Here is a 17,153-nt window from a genome sequence, read left to right on the forward strand (position 1 = left end):
TCATGAGTGACGTGAGCTCTTTTGCTTACCTGAGAATAATTTATTGCACGATCATACTTCATTGAATAGTTTCGCATACAATTACTATGGTAGTAAATACCAGCATTTTGTATTTTTTGAACTGTATCCAGATGAGCTGTACGAATATAAATATCATCGCGAAAAAATAGACAAATTTTTAAAAAACTTGCAATGGATTTTTCTTCAGTTAGCCGACTTTTTTTTTCATTTTTTTTATAAGACTTTTTATTGCAAATTACACACACGGAGGAAGTGTTATTAACAATATCAAGTTCGCTATTTTCCATTGTTTTAAAACTATACAATAATTTATAATGACATAACTACACTTTATTGAAAAATCACATAACTTTTATAAATATATATACATTATTTACATTTCTAAAATATGAATTTAATTATTTATCAATACTTATTTACTAAATAAGCAATAATGCGATTAAAAATAGCATGCACTACAAGAGAATAAAAACTGGAACCATGAAGCGTTCAACATACAATAATGGAAAACAATAAGTTGAACAGCGATTTTCATTTCCGAATTCGCGCTCGAGAATCGCGTATAAAAAAAAAAGAGCGGTCGACATTTTTGTGAGTGATAAACAAAGACGGAGTGAGACGAGGAGTGCCGTCTTCTTTGTTAAAAGCGCGCCAGCAAGAGGCAGCGTGAGTAGGTGAATGTATGCGTGCATGTACGTGAGAAGCGACGCGCGCAACTCACGTATTTCTCGCTCTGACTAAGCTTTTTACACAAAATATTTAAATATCTTTTGAACTATTAGAGATAAAAAAATGACTTAGATATTTTTGTTCAGTATTTTATAAGGAATCCAATAGTGAAAAAAAAAATTGTTAACTATTTCCATTTAGGAGATATCGCGGTTTAAACATTTAAATTGTTAATAACAATTAACTCGACCATGCTCGATAAAAATAAATTTCAGATTTGAATTCCTCATATCAAAATACGTACAGGAAAGCCTTAACTTTCCTTCGACATATATTTTGAAATTTTGAATATAGACCTCTGTTGTGGCGAAAGGACTAAATTAGACATTACACGTTTTAGAACAAATTAAAAAGTCATTATTAAAAAATTGTAAGAAAACTTTTCCAAGTCAAAGCAAAATAATAATTTTCAATGTAGCTTCCTGAATAATACTGAGGTTACCAAACATCTATCAATTTTCTTAACTTCTATACATCCTAAATTATAATAAAATATATTTATGACACTGAAGTTAAGAGACGTCTTAAAATTTTTGATTTTTTTTTTAATAAAATTATAACTAAAAAGATATTTCTAAAAAATTATACTTATCGGTTTTCAAGTTTTTTACGAGTGTATTTTTATTTCAAATTAATTAATTAAATTTTTTTAATAAAAATTTCAAAAATTTTGATAAATCAGCTAACTTCATTTTCATATATATTTTAATAAAAATTCCACGTGTCGATATTAAAAAAAAATTTTTTTAATTAGTTCTTATTTTAGATTATTGTTTACTTCACTACCATATCTTTCAAAATAGTTTTTAGTATTAATGTTATTGATAAATGAATTCTCACAATGAAATTCTTGGTTTTTTTTTTTTTTTTTTTTTTAATGTTACAATTATGTATTTTTTTTTTTTTTTTTTTTTAAGGATAATTGACAATCAGTAAATAATTTTAAAATAAACGATTTGATTCGAATAACATTAATTACTTTTAATTTTACAGATAAAGAAGATTTAGATAACGAGATAGTAACATCTGAAGGAGAACTCCATGATCGCAGTAAGAAAATATTTTCTTCTGAAGTCATAAATAATAAAGGAAATGCAACAAAAGAAACAAGTTATTAGCTAACTTGAAAAGTAGTCAAAAAGGAAAGTTGATATAAAGATTGGAAATAATCAGCCAATTTTTCAAAATGCTTCAATAGTTCCACCACAAAACTCACAACTATTAACCTTAAACCCAAATTTACAATGCATACAACCACAATACCTTCCGTGGTTCCATCAGAATATGCAAGCAAGTCTATCAAATTTTTATCAAAGTTCATCAGCACTTCAACACCCTCCTACGGGACAGTTTTCTCCAGTAATGACAAATCATTCTTCTTCACTAAGTCAAAATCAACGTCCGGAGTCAAAATCCTCTTTGCTTATGAGTCAAATGGTACCTACTATAAATATGAAGTCTCCTGATATTTGTAAACCAGCATCATCTACTATTACTTCGGGTTCCGAGTATATTCAGGATAAATCACCTTCAAAAAAGCCAGCTAATAATTTAGATAATGAAAAAAATGATCCTCGTCAAACGAGTGAAGATGAATTAGATAACGATCTTCAAGTTGAAGACTCTGATGGCGATGACGGTGGTATTCTGTCGAGGATCGAATTTGGAGGTGGTAAAAATATTAGTTGCAGCACTGCAATATTTTTTGTTATCCAAATATTAGTTTAGTGACTAAATTTAAAATTAAAACTCAACATTTAATGACTTCTTTAATTTTTTTTTCGTAAACTCTTGAGAAATGCTAAAAAAAATTTTAATCACTATAAAAAAAATAGATAATTATTTTTTTCTTCGTTTTTTAAATTTATTATAATAAAGATTCATTGATAAACTTCAAGTGAATTATAAAATTATAGATTCTAGCTTTACTTAATAAAGTGAATAAATAATAGAACTATTAAAGTTTGTAATAATATTTTTTAGTGACTTTACGAGATATTCATTTTCAAGAACAGTTGTTAAAGGCTATGAAACACAAGTATGCGGATCAAGTAAAAATGAATGCTAAGTCAAGCAATATAATCCCGGTAATTTAAATAATTCCAGTAATAATATTGGTGATTAACAAGGTTGAATATATTCATTAGAATTTAAATAAATACCGATTTTTATTTTTCAGATTGCGGAATGCTACCATGATAAAGGAAATGATAAAGTAACACTGTTTGATTTTTTCATTAACTTTAATGCTTACACACTTAACGTTAAAATTATTAATTATAGATTGAATTGTCTCCGAACGCGGGGATTTATTTATCTCAAGTACGTGCATCTCTTATTGAAGCAGAAGCAATAAGAAAAAATAATTGGAAAATTATTGTAAAAGAGACACTTCTCGAAATTTACGGTTCCAGTATTGTTAACTACAGTGCGAAAGGTCAACGAGGTGAACGCCCGGCTATAGATTCGGATGTGTTTAAAGGATTGTTTGGTATATGAACAAAAATTAAATTGTTTTGCATTTTATTGTGTATAATATTTACTTTACTTTAAATGATTATTTTTTTAAGAATGGGTAAACCGTAAATTCGACAATAAAATTTCAACTAAGTTATTTACAAAAGCTGTAAATAAAGTCAGTGAAAATAAAAGAAAATATAAAAACAGTAAATTATCCAATAGTAAAACTACATCCGTAAAAAAAAATAATTCATCAGGAAATAAGTCTCTTACGACTACGTCACACGATAATCAAGGTAATTTATTTTCAAAACTAATTTTGTATTATATTTTTTTTGTTTATGACCGATGAATTATAATTTATTTGATTTTTCTATTTTAGGAAAAGTATCGGAAAAAAAATCTGTATGTGCAAATGAAGATACAGAAGACGAGTTTCGGAGCGGAAACATCTCCGTATCACCGATTGAAACACCAGCAGCTAACTTAACATGGCCTACTAACGTTGAGCGAATACTTGAAACACCAGCAGCTGCTTTTAATTCAATGCCAACGTCGACTCAATTTGTTTCACCCACAGCCGTAGAAAAATCTTTTAATTATAGTAACAAAAATGTCCATTTTCATCAAAATTCTTTAATTGCATCATCAATATTTCCTGGTGAAGTAAATGATCCAAATTCATATATACCGGCATACTATCCTACAAACGATTACCATAATAACAGAATGGACACTGATGAAAACGAACATAGTTGTGAATCCGGTAAATCTGATACATGTTAAAACAAATTTTTTTTTTGATAAATTATAAAATTTATTCATTATCAGAATTTTATATTGAATTAACTCTTGTTACAGAATCGAGCATAAAAAGTGACGATGAAAAAAATTTCATGCCTTTATAAGTTACCGGTCACGGTCATTAACAAAACCAGAGAATAGTCTTCTTTTTACAGTCATTATTTAATAATGAAATTATGTTTTACATTTATAAGATATTAACAAAATGACTAGCATGCGATGAGTCAAACTTTTATTAAAAATAACTTTATCCAAATTAATAAATAAAAAATATAAAAATCTTTATTTCATTTAATATAAAGCAAACGAACCTTGTAATCAAATTCTGATACAGTGAATTGCACGTTGATAATCAACGACAATTACAATACAATAACAGTAATAGTAATAGTAATAGCAATGTTAATAGTAGTAGTAATAATAATTGCAACAATAATGATAATAATAATCTTAATATTAATAATAAATAATAATTTTGAAGAAAATTTAATTTTCATAAAAAATTGTACTCTTAAAATGAAGAATATTACATATTATTATAATATATAATATTCTTATAATATTTTTAAATTATAAGAATACTCTTATAATAAAACAATATATTATTATAATATTTTTATAATAATATATTATAATTATTATTATATATTATAATATTATATAAAATTATTGTAATAACAATAATATTATTTAATAAAAAATATTATTATTATTATTATTATTATTATTATTATTATTATTATCATAAAGTAGGGTACCAGGGTTTAATTTCGGGCCTAATTTTTATTTTTATCAGCCCCGATTTTAGACCTACTAGTGTCAAAAAAGGAAATTTCGGCCACTACAAGGTCTAAAGTCGGAGTTAATTTAACATGCAATTAGAACCGACTTTGAGCCCATAGGTCCGCGTGGAATCCTACTTGTGGAGGTTCTATATCGGCGTTAAATTTCGACTCGGGAGCTCTTCGAACTCAAAATTACAATTCTCGTGTTTTTTTTAGCTCTCCAAGCTCAAAAGTCTGATGGAAGTTTGATAAAACACTATTTTTTTACTTTTCAAACCTCAATAACTTTTGAATGAAAGAACTGATTTTCACGCGGTTGGCGGTATTTCATGCAGTTTTTTAAACCTCATAAAAATTTTTCAAGTTTAAATTGATTGAACTAGGAATTTCGGAGTAATTCCGAAAAACAACTTTTTTTGTTTTCTTTCGTTCACGATATTTCTCGAACGAATCAACCGATTTTGACCAGCTAAGCGGCGATCGATGTTATTTTTTGGTGTTAAAAACTAATTAGTTTTTGGGATCAATCGGTGAAGCCGTTTAAGAGTTATTCCAAAAAAACCCCATTTAAAAAAAATTTTTTTCTTAGTTTTCTTGAGATTTCTCAAAATCTATCGGTCCGAATCGGTTCAAATTCACAGGAAATCTCAGTTTGAGGGAACTCAGTAATCAGAAAAGCTTCCTGTGACCTTAAAACGTCGAGAATTGATAAAAACTCAATTTTTTCAAAACGAAATAATACCAACAACTTCCCGATTTTTGAAAATTTTCGATTTTCTTAGCAGTGTGAAAATCTTTGCCAACACAGCAAATTTTACCTTTACAGCGCCAAATTCTTACTATTTTGTTTTTTAAGTAAACGAAAGATACCGAAAGGGTTTTTCGAGCAAAAGCTAATTTTCCATCAATAAACCTTTAATTGGCCTACTCATATCACAAATTTCCACTCTCTCTATTTAGAAATACAGGGGTTGCGCACACTTATCCATTATGCATAACTACCTCACATGAGTCTATAAGAAATGAAAATGATTCAAGAAAGACACAACGATGCTTACGAAAATCATCCGATATCCGTTTCCAGTAGTCGTAAGTCATCAAAATTATAGCGTAACCTCGGGTAAAAACTTTTATAACATGTGCGTAGAAAATGTGAAGGTGGTCCAGAGGAGAAGCACTCTCACATTAAAATTGGTAGCCATTCTAAAATAATAATCTTGATTATAATTTACTACTTTTGGAGAAAACTGATTAAATTTGATAATATCTTAACAGATCAAATCTGACAAACTTTGATCAAACACAATAAAAAAATCAAAATTTTCTTAAAATTACAACATATGTAAGATTGTATATGATAGATAAATTTCCAAAGAATTCTATCTTATTATCATACCTTAGGGTCGTAGTATTTACTCATTGCTGCAAAAATGCTTGATTTAGATCTTGGCGACTCCTTAACAGCAGACAACATTTCAGACAATGCTGTATCTAACACACCATTGTCAAAGACTTTCTTAAATTGGTCGTTCAAATTGTGCGACTTGTACCCCCTTGCGACTTTCAAATCATTCTGAAATCAGTCTGAAAAAATTCGGCTACAGCGAAAGGTGTTACTCTCTCTATAGCGCCCATTCTCTTATCAATCTCTTTCAGGACCAATGTCTGCAATTCTTGGGCAAGAGATTCTTCGACTTTAAGAGGTTTAACTTTTAAAAGAAGACAATGAATAAGGGGTATTACTTTACTGCTAGTGCAGTACTTGTCACCTGATACTTCCTTAGTTGCAGCTTCAATCGGTCGCAGGATTTGTAAAACCGAAGAAAGAACAGATAATTCTGACGCAGTTAGCATCGGTGGTGCATTTTTATGAAGAATTATTATATTATTGACGACGGTGCGAAGCTCCAAAAATCGCTCGATCATGTAATAAGTACTGTTCCATCTCGTTGGGACCTCTTGAATTAATTTTGTTTCTTTCTCGGTTGCTTTACGTAGCTCATTGTTTACATTGCTTTGTTTGAACCAAGTCACTATTTCTTTTAGTTTGGTTATCAAGTTTCGCAGACCAGCACACTGCTGTATAGCATTTTGTGCAACCAAATTCAACGTGTGTGCAAAACATGGTATATGCTTTTTTCCAAAAGCTAAATCAACAGCTTTTACCATGTTAGCTGCGTTGTCTGTGACTACAGCTGAAACTTTGTCATTATCTATATTCCATTCAGCACAAGTTTTCAACAGCATGTCAGATATGTGTTCTGAAGTATGACGATCGTTTGACTCGTAAACTCCAAGAGTTATTGCAAAAATATCATTAGATTCACCAAAGTGGGCTGTTATTCCTAAAAACTTCTCATACTCATTGTTTCAGACCACATGTCAGTAGTAAGAGTAACATGTACAATATTTGCCAACTTAGCTTTGAAGACTGTTGATAATGCTGCGTATTTATCATCGACACATCGTGTCAACGTTGTTTTACTAGGAAGTTTATAATGTGGCGCAAGAACTTTAATCAAACTGGCAAAGCCTTCATTTTCAACAATTGTGAATGGTTGGTTATCTTTACATATCATATATATTAGGGCGTTGTTTATTCTTAACGTTTTATCGCCTCTCTCTGAAAAAGCGTATATATCTTGAAAACTTGTCACAATAGATTTCTGACGTTTTGGAGCTGGAGGAATAGAAACACATACATCGTCTTTTAAAGAGTCACATTTTTTTTCAGCATTACTAGTCAGTTCTATTGTCATTATGCCAGCGGAGCTTGTTGATGGGAGTGGATCAGAGATATTAGGATCTAATGATAAGTGTGTATTTTTCTTAACGGTGTTGCTCTGAATATCATTTTTTTTCGAACATTCATTACTGAACTCTTGATAAGCAGCCTTATGTATATTTTTTAAATGACCAATTAAATTCGTTGTGTTGCCACAAGATTTTATAAATTTTTGACAGAGTCTACATTTTGCAGAGTTTTTATTTTCTTCAGTTTTATCAAAGAACCTCCATACATCATCGCTCTTCTTAGACGGTGCCATCGTACTTGTTGTCAGACTGAAACAAAAATAGTGCATTCAATCAAAAGTTCAAAATCTATAATTAGTAGTTAAAATCGATAAATTCGTCAATCGATAATGTTACATCACTACAAAAGTCAAACACACAACAAATAAATTAAATACTAAATGATTCAGATTAATAAGATGATGAATACATTTATTGATTTCATCAAATAATTGTCTAATAAATGAATATCGACGTGAATACAATTTAGAGAATAAGTTTGTTTAGTAAACTGTAACTTAAGATGTAGGTTATTTAATAATTAATGTTCGTATTACAGGTAATATAATTTACTAATCTAATAATTACTATTTAATGTGTCATACAGTGAATTTCAAATTTTAGTATTTGTTGACATGTTAATAACTCCAACATTGTTGAAAACTTTACTTACCTCAGTCCAACTAATCGAATATGTGAAGTAAACACAAATATGAGATGAGATTTTATTATCAGTAATAAATAACAGTATATTTATATAAAAACCACTTCAATTTCATCAATCCACAACAGCAAATGTAAAACGTAATGCAATTAACACCATTCAATATTCTTTATTGCAATATTTTTAAACCTATACAAAAGCGCCAGCCGACATTACGTGACACGACCGACATTGACATAAATGTAACAGTTTTATTTTAAATGTCATTATAGACACTACCATGGAGTATATATACATAGACACTACCATAGAATAATACCAAAAGGAAGACACTACTCACTGCACTCGTACGCAGTGTTGCCAACATTTTTAAAATAAAAGTGGGGCTGTCGGTAAGAGTAAAATTTTAGTGGTCAGACTTGGAAATTTTAATTGGTTGATTCGATGTTTTAACACTAAAAACATCGATACATCGAGTATATCAATAGATTTTCAAAACATCGAATCCATTCGATGTATCGAATTGTAAACATCGATGTTGTCAATACATCGATATATATCGAATATCCCTACCTTGATGTAACTAATAATACCCCATTGATTTAACGTTGACAAGATGGTTGCTGTTTGATTTTCTGCCGATCCACTATTCATTTTTGGAACTCCAAGTAACTGCTCAGTACCAAAAGCAGTCAAAATAATCGGTAATCGATCCACAAATTTCGATTCAGAAATGTCATTCAGTATTTTCCCATCCCAATGCACGACATATTTATCATGAGCTTTGAAGTTATCTTTTAGTCCTATAGCAATGTCTTTTCGTAAGAGTATGCCAGTTCGTTGAATTGTTCGATAACTAAGAGTTGTATCTTCTACATTAACACCAACACTTGATAGAACTGGAGCAATAATGAACATCGCATTTCTACTACTAACATTAGCTCTGTCGAGTGCTGAGATAAGCTCTGGAGTTAGAATATTTATTTTTGCTCGTGTTATCGGTATTTGAGGCACATACTCTAAATCTGAACCGAAATTTGTAGCTTGACTTAATGTAAGGGTTGAAGATGACTCTGATTCCTCACTTCGAACAATCTCATGGCTGGTTGAGGGTTGATTCAAATCTAAAATAAGCGTTGTTATTTAATTAATGAAAGCAAAAATATGGAACTCATTTATTTTGACATCAAATAAGGAACACAAAGAGTTTTTTATTTATCATCTACGAACATATTGACATTTATGATATAATTAATTAGAAAAACAATAATATACTTTATTATTCATAATTTATAATCAATTTAATTTATTTTCAATTCTGATTAAAATTTATAATAATTAAATGTTGTAAATACTCACGACTTTCATCTACTTCCATCGTATTCATAGTACTGTTTAATTTATTTGGGTTATTTGATAGAATTTCTTTCCGGGTATCACTTTTTTGATTTGAATGTAGTTCACGAATATCATTATCAAGCAGTTTTATTGATTTATGATCTACAATATCAAATAATGCTTTAATTTCATTCTGAAATATTATTACATTATTGTTTTGGGTTGATGATTTTTTTCGCACAAAAGATTTTTGCAATTTCAACCATCGGTTATGATAGCGAAGAATTTTTTGTATTACATTAGTTGATCCACTAGTCGGAATCTGGTTGTTTTTCCATAGTTCAATAACTTGATCAGTTGCGCTTTTAGCACTTTGTTTGATAGAACATTTTAACACTTTGAGCTGATAAAAAAAAACACTCATAAACTCTTTCACTGTTGGCAACTTACGTTCTGAAATTTTTTGCATGGGTTTTCCGATCAAATGAATTTCCTTATCCATATTTTGGATAAATATATAAATTTATGTAGTGACCGCAAAGTTTGTAAATATTTAATCGTTTTATCACATATACAAGATCATACCTTGTGGAAACACTAGAAATGCTGTAGAAAATGTAAACAAATAAAAACAATATAACTATAAAGAAAAATGTAGGTGGCGCTAGTTCACAAGGGAAACAGAGTAAATAGAATACAAAACAAAAATTCTCTACAGAAGAAATTTTCCCAAGGACAATATACAGCTGTAGTGGAAAAATTTTTTAAGACGTTTTGAAGACGTTATAAAAAAACAACATGATCGTCATTTCTAATGATGAAAAATAAAAAGTTTGGAATTATTGAATAAAAATTTTGAAAACAAAATTCAAATAATACTTACATTAAAGACAAAAAATGAAATTTTCTCAAAACTGATAGATTAAATTGAAATTTTTCGATTATTTAATCAAAAACTCTTAAAATCGATATATATGAAAGTTTGATGATGAATATCTTTTGAACGATTAATTTAATCGCCAAAACATAAGATACCATTTTTATAGAGCAGTTAATTTGCTACAAAAATTTCTATTGCCGATGAGGAATTAATGATGAGGAATGAATTTTTTTCTATTGGACTGAGAAAAAAATGAAAAACTGCGACGCGGAGGATCTTCCTATTAAAATTAAGAGTTCATATTTGGTGAGAATTTTTTTAAGGTGCCTAGTAAGCCATTTTTCCGTATTAATTGTAAAAAAAAAAATAGTTGATTTTTTTGACCCACCCTAATGATTATACATGAGGTTTGGAATGATCAAACATATATGATCAAAACATCTTGCGATAATACTCTTGGGACCTTAAAAAGTTTTTTTTTTAGACTGGCAATACGATTGTTTTGACACTGACATACAGCCTGTCAATAATTACCGAAAAATTTATTGGACAGTGACTATTTTCTAATTTTTTTTAATAATGACATAATTTTTTTGTAATTTTATTGTACTTTGCGAATTTTATCAAATTTAATAAGTTCTTAAACTTTACAAAAATCTATTGAATTCCGGAATTTGATGAAATTGCAAAAATTTTTATAAAAACCAGTACTTTCTGTTGTTAAAAGTCTAATAAATTTATGTCTTTCAATATTAATGCTGGTGACTTGGACGAGTGAGCAGCGTTCCAGACGGCTTCCAGCTAAAAAGATTTGAGTTCGAGCCCTCCATACGCCTGCGATTTTTTTATTTAATATTGTCATGAATTGATTATCCTAATATTGTAACGAACCATTACCGTACTATTCCATTTCTCTATGTATTTATGAAATGAATTTGTTATTCTCGAAAGCATTTTTTTATCAGACATATATGAGTAAAAATAATTACATATGATCATATATAATAATGCATAAGTAAATCTGATTATATATGATTAGACGTGGCCAATATATATATATATATATATATATATATATATATATATATATATATATATATATATATATAGAATAAACTGAAAACGTCCTTGAAAAATGTTTGAACAGTTCTTCTTATCAAATAGAAGAATCAGGCTAAGGTTGCATGAAAATATTTTGGTAATGATTTGTTGATTTGTTTTGACTTCTTTAGATATATGTTAACTTCGATCGAGCATTAAACTTCTTAATTGTAATAACTATCAAAATTATTTTATTGATAGATCTTAGTACGACATTTACATTCAAAACATGATCGTCAATCTCCAATTCGTTACGCAAATAGCATTATTTGTACAACAATAAGAAAAATAAATCAGTTTTACTTAAACGACTCTTGCACTTGTTCAATCAGATTAATCACACAGTGAAAATTTTGCGTCATTGCGTAAAAAAATATTATGTTAAATATTTAACACTTCTGCGTAAGTAAGATCACGTCAAAAATAAACAAGTAATAAATAAACGTGTAGTAAGTTGAACTACACCTGTTGTAGTTTTCTTTACAATTTATTTTCCATGAAGGTAAATATTTTAGTAAATTTATTGTTTATGCAGGGAAAAGATTTGTACAATTTTTTTCAGCTTTTTCAGAAATCAATTTTTTTTTTAACTTCCCGTTGAACAAATTAAAAATTTTCAGAAATTAGGAAGTTATTGGTTTCACCCCGTTTTACAAAAATCGAGTTTTTATCCGATCTTGACGTTTTGAGATGATAGAAAGCTTCTCTGACTATTCCCGTGGTGATGTAACCGTGTGTGTGTGGCCGTATGTAAACCTCTCATAACTTTGAAACTGCTCGACTAATTTTATCGCGGTTAGTACCATTCGAAGGAGCTTTACTAAACTAAAATTTTGAATAAAATTTGGACCGATTTGAACCGGTAGATTTTGAGAAATCTCAAAATACTAAAAACAAAATTTTTTTTGTGGTTTTTTTTATATAACTTTTGAACGGCTTTACCGATCAATTTCAAAAATTGAACAGCTCTTAACATAAAAAAACCACGTCGATCGCCGCCAAGCCGGTCAAAATCAGTTGATTCATTCGAGAGATGTCGTGAACGAAACAAAACCGAAAAAATTGTTTTTTCGGAATCACTCTGAAATTCCTCGTTCGATTAATTAAAATTTGAACATTTTTTATAAGGCTTAAAAATCTATGTTGAATGCCGCCAACCGCGTGAAAATCGGTCAGTTCATTCAAAAGTTATTGCGGTTTGAAAATTCAAAAAATAGTATTCTATGAAACTTCTGTTAGACTTCTGAGCTCAAAGAACTTAAAAGCATAAAAAAACCATCTCTTTGAGCTCGGACAGCTCAAAATAACCCATAAATTGTATTTTTGAGTTCAAATAGCTCAAAAACATCATAAGTGCAATTTTAAACGACTAGGTGTGGGATTAGTGGGAAGTTGCAGAGATGGCCTTCAAGGTCAACCGTTTTCCTAATTTTTTTGAGATGTCTTAGGAAATTTGAATTAAAAATATCTCTCTTTAAATATAGATGTAGAACAAAAACGATCAATGAATAGTAATTTTCAGAGCAATATTTTCGTGACAATAAGAATTATTGTAAAGATGAATTCATATACACCTTGGTTATGCTCGGTTTAATTCGATCCACGATCACGCCTTATTGCTAACCCACCGATGATCTACATTTACAGAGCTAAGTTAGCCTGATAATTTTATATTATTGCTATCTCCATCGATCTTCTCCATCTCGCAGTCATTGCAATTCGTTGCAGAGCAAGCCGTAGTTTCTGGCGTACGAACCTCGATACTTTGATACAGAAAATCCATCGATCGTCTAGACGATTGACTACAACAAATCGATCGATGCCCAGGGGCGGACATTGTCAGGATCTCCGTTATATAGACCAGACGTTACGATAATTACGATCAAAACTATAACTAAGGATAAGGATCCGATGCCTGAATACCTGTAAACCTCGGCTCACACTACGACAATATCTATAATTATTATCTGTTTATAAAGATTGAAAGCTAAGTCACTGAATATAGAAGAAGAGACCTTTAGTGTTACCTGTGAAAAAATTTTCTTATGTAGCTTGATGTGGTCATATGTGTCTTCATATACATGACAAAAAAAGCTAGACCATTTTACGATGAGATGTTTTTCTGGAAATAAAGAATTAAGAAGATTCCATTCGACTGAAATACGTATATATTTGTAGAACACAAGTGCGAAGTGAGAGTGGAAGCGTTGGCGAGTGGAAATAGTATTGCAGGTTATTTTAAAATACATAAAAATATCTTCTTGTTATGTTATAGATATATACATAGATATTGAACAGAAATAACATAATGGCATGTGTGTTCTGTTATCGTTACTCGAAAACACCTACGCTTGCACCACACTCTTTCTATATATGCAGGTGTGTGTTTTTAGGTTGATTTTTTATCCGAAGAAATGAATCGTATAAAAAAATTCTAATCTTTATTTTTTGTAGTATTGTTTGTAGTCGATTGTTGTCGTAAAATATAAGGTAAAAAAGAATAAAAAAAAAAAAAAAAAAAAAAAAAAAACGATATTTCGATATGAGCTTAAAATTTGCGGCGGGAAAGTTCGAAACGGACGTAATTTCAACATTCGAGACGTAGCTGAGGACGAAAATTTGTGCTCGTTTTCGAACATTCGCGTCATAATCATTAAAGCGAATATCGAAAGAAAGTCGTTGTCAAAATCGCCACTTAACGGCCGAATGACATACAATATTTTTTGTCATTATCGCTCTATAAGTTTAACTTTTGAGGGATAGGAGGCAAATAATGACATACTTAAATTTTATGAAGTTTCACAAGGGCAACAAAACTTATTTATCTTTTTATTAATATTTATTTATGGCGTGGTTGTTATTTTATTAACATTAGGTCCGCTTCATAATAAACTGCCAACAGAGAAATACTTAGCACATTCAATAGTAACTGTTTAAAATTTACTCACAATCATTGGTCGGTACACTAGAATGTGACTTTTTTTTACAATCTCTCTCAATTTCGTCTGGGTGAACTCGAAAAGTTTGTAAAAAAAAGGAGGGGGTAAAACTTCATGGCCTAGGCCGTGAAAAAAAGACGGTATGGTAGAGTCTCTAGAAAAGAGTCCCTTTACGGACGCCACCCAGCGCTCAGAAGTTGAACTTTTGGAGCGAGTATAACAAAAAAACTTTTTCTTTAAAAGTCATTATTTTTTTAAGTAATTCAATTCTCTTAACTGAAAAAATTGATTCTCGAATGAAAAAATTTGGTTGTTTTATAATAAGACGTATAAAACTTCGTGAAAAATTTTTTTCTCTTGAATTAAGATGGACGGTAACATTGATTCAAGATATTACCGACTTGTTCCAAGTATGGCGCGTCTCTTGAATTACGATATCATTTTACTTGTTTTAAGCATACAAATTTTTGTATTTTTGCTATTCTCGGTATTAATAAATATTTTTTGGCATATAGATAAATACAAATTTTTTTACTTCAAAGTTTTTTTCTGACTTAAACGTATAACATTATAAATAAAAAAATATGCTCTTGAGATAACAATAAATTTTAACAAAACAACAAGATTTTCGTGACTTAAATAAATTATCTTGGATCAAGATACGTACTTCTTAAAATCAAGAGAATTAATTTTGTTGGAATACGTAAAATTTCTTGTGTCAAAAAAAAATTTTTTTTTTTTTGCTCAAGAATATAATTAGAGAATAAAGTTTGGAAAATCCAAAAGTGCACGCCTCATAATCTCATATTTCACAATAAAATTGATTAAAGTAAAATATAAAAAATTCTTCACGCCATTTGCGTGTGCAGTTTAAAAAAAAAAAATATTATTTTTTTTAAATATAAAGACACTTATTCCTCTTGTAGCTCCATCTAGAGAGAAAAAAAAATCTAGTGATGTTGCAGGTTATAACTAATCGGTATCTAGGTATTTTAAATGTTTAGCCAGTACTGCTTAGCGTCTGTATATAATTCAACAATAATAAAAAAATAAACAATAAGTATTTATTTTTCGTTATTTAGTTCCTGAATTCTATATGTTTCTGTAAATACAAAAAAGTCTGGTATGTCACAGTTAGCAAAAAAAAACATTTTTTTTTATTTTTTTATATTTTATTATTATTATTAAATTTCGTATATACTCGTTATATACAGAAGTACCAAAAAAAAAAAAAAAAAAAAATGAACTGCTTTATTTCATTTTAACTGGATTAAGTGGCGCCATCGTTTTCACGTGAGGAAAATAAAAAAAAGAAAAAGAAAAGAAAAAAAGTTCGTTTTCTGTACGTGTATGTGATAGTGAATTTTTTAAAAAGTCAATTTAAAGAAAAAAAAATACGTGAGCTAGAGTACTGAAATAAAATACGGACCCAGTTCATCGCAATCTTGAACTAATAAAAAAACCCGGTCTCGAAATATCAATTCGTTCGGGAGTAATCGTTGGTACATCCTAAATGGGGTGACATCCGGACGTCCACGTAAAATTTTTTTTGAAACGTTTTTTTTTTCAAAATAACAACAAGAAATGATTTTAGAAAGTAAAAGATGGCTTAACTTAAGTGTTTTCTCGGTGTACATCTACTTAAATTATTGTATAAGTGTAATATGGTTGAGATAGAGGCATTTAAAGATCGCAAAATTGCTTGACATTGACGAGTCGAGTGTAAAGCACAACCTCACGCGCTTCGCGCTATGAGGCGTGCAAAAATATTTTCTTGGCTCAAGTGAACCTTTTTTTCTGTGCACGTTTAGGTTGCACAAAACAGTAAATGTTTTTTTGCATGAATTTAACAGACATTAATTAATTTGTATCACAATAAAAAAAAAACGAATAATTAATAATAATTAGAAAATTTAAAAATCCATAGTTTATTCGCAATTTTTTTTTCAATTATTTACATTGAATTTCAATCATTTTTTCCAAGTCTTCCATAGAAATATGATAATTTATCATACTTCAAAAATCATCGAATAAAAAATTTTCAGGGCTAACTCGAAATTCAAAAAATTCTATTCGTTCTTTAAGCTTCCATCACGAAATTTATTCATAATTAAACCATAAAATTATTATCCATTTTGATGTTATGAATTTTAAGTTGTTGTCAATACAACTTTTTTTTTCAAGCAGAAGACTCTGTAAGCAGAATTGATGTAAGTGCAGATGGCATAGTACGTAAGTGTGTGGTTGTAGGTCCATATAGGTTTAAGAGAAAAGAGTTATTTTACGAGAAGCAATCATTTGTCGAGAGAGCGTAAAATGAAGATCGAACGATGTCACGTCACAGGACTCCTGGAGGGAGGTCCAAGAATTGGCCGATCGAACACGAGGCATCTCTTGATCGCTTATATCGCAATACACCGGCAAGAATACGAGCTCGTTGCTCGTAAAGAGGTACCGGTGACAACCGCTATGACGTTAAATTTACGATCCGCTCAGGTCGAGCCTGGGGTCGAATCGTGAAACGCAGTGTTATGGACTTTGTCTTTGATACTTATTCCTGTTTTCATCTTTTTTTTTTTTTTTTTTTGATATTATTATCAATGTTGTTTTTATTATTTTATTACATAGTTTCCGGCTCG

At 29.7% G+C, this 17,153-nt stretch overlaps 2 protein-coding genes across 2 annotated transcripts; one reads left to right on the forward strand and one right to left on the reverse strand.

Annotated features, from left to right (window-relative positions):
• Positions 1 to 2,034: 2,034 nt before the first annotated feature.
• On the forward strand, positions 2,035 to 4,251 carry LOC141538300 (uncharacterized). Its single transcript, XM_074259682.1, has 7 exons — positions 2,035 to 2,422; positions 2,734 to 2,837; positions 2,930 to 2,965; positions 3,034 to 3,241; positions 3,321 to 3,506; positions 3,593 to 3,976; positions 4,072 to 4,251. Exons 1-7 carry the CDS (start codon positions 2,035 to 2,037, stop codon positions 4,116 to 4,118), a joined length of 1,353 nt encoding a protein of 450 aa, XP_074115783.1. The 3' UTR covers positions 4,119 to 4,251.
• Positions 4,252 to 6,189: 1,938 nt separating this feature from the next.
• Positions 6,190 to 7,846, reverse strand: LOC141538301 (E3 SUMO-protein ligase ZBED1-like). The gene is made up of 3 exons (XM_074259683.1): positions 7,162 to 7,846; positions 6,417 to 7,090; positions 6,190 to 6,372 (listed from the first exon to the last, which is right to left on the reverse strand). Exons 1-3 carry the CDS (start codon positions 7,844 to 7,846, stop codon positions 6,190 to 6,192), a joined length of 1,542 nt encoding a protein of 513 aa, XP_074115784.1.
• Between the last annotated feature and the right edge of the window lie 9,307 nt (positions 7,847 to 17,153).

This window comes from Cotesia typhae, unplaced genomic scaffold (assembly GCF_013202065.1).
Source record: "Cotesia typhae breed Kobodo isofemale line unplaced genomic scaffold, CoteBio_Ctyphae contig_20, whole genome shotgun sequence".
Taxonomy (NCBI): Eukaryota; Metazoa; Arthropoda; class Insecta; order Hymenoptera; family Braconidae; genus Cotesia; species Cotesia typhae.

What these genes read in the sequence shown, in the direction of transcription:
- LOC141538300 (XM_074259682.1), top strand. Translation starts at nt 2,035, where the DNA reads ATGCAAGCAAGTCTATCAAATTTTTATCAAAGTTCATCAGCACTTCAA. An exon ending in ATGATAAAGGAAATGATAAA is followed by an intron (nt 2,966 to 3,033) that starts GTAACACTGTTT and finishes TATTAATTATAG; the next exon opens with ATTGAATTGTCTCCGAACGC. An exon ending in CGAACATAGTTGTGAATCCG is followed by an intron (nt 3,977 to 4,071) that starts GTAAATCTGATA and finishes CTCTTGTTACAG; the next exon opens with AATCGAGCATAAAAAGTGAC.
- LOC141538301 (XM_074259683.1), bottom strand. Translation starts at nt 7,846, where the DNA reads ATGGCACCGTCTAAGAAGAGCGATGATGTATGGAGGTTCTTTGATAAA. An exon ending in CATGTGGTCTGAAACAATGA is followed by an intron (nt 7,091 to 7,161) that starts GTATGAGAAGTT and finishes TAACTCTTGGAG; the next exon opens with TTTACGAGTCAAACGATCGT. An exon ending in GAATGGGCGCTATAGAGAGA is followed by an intron (nt 6,373 to 6,416) that starts GTAACACCTTTC and finishes GACTGATTTCAG; the next exon opens with AATGATTTGAAAGTCGCAAG.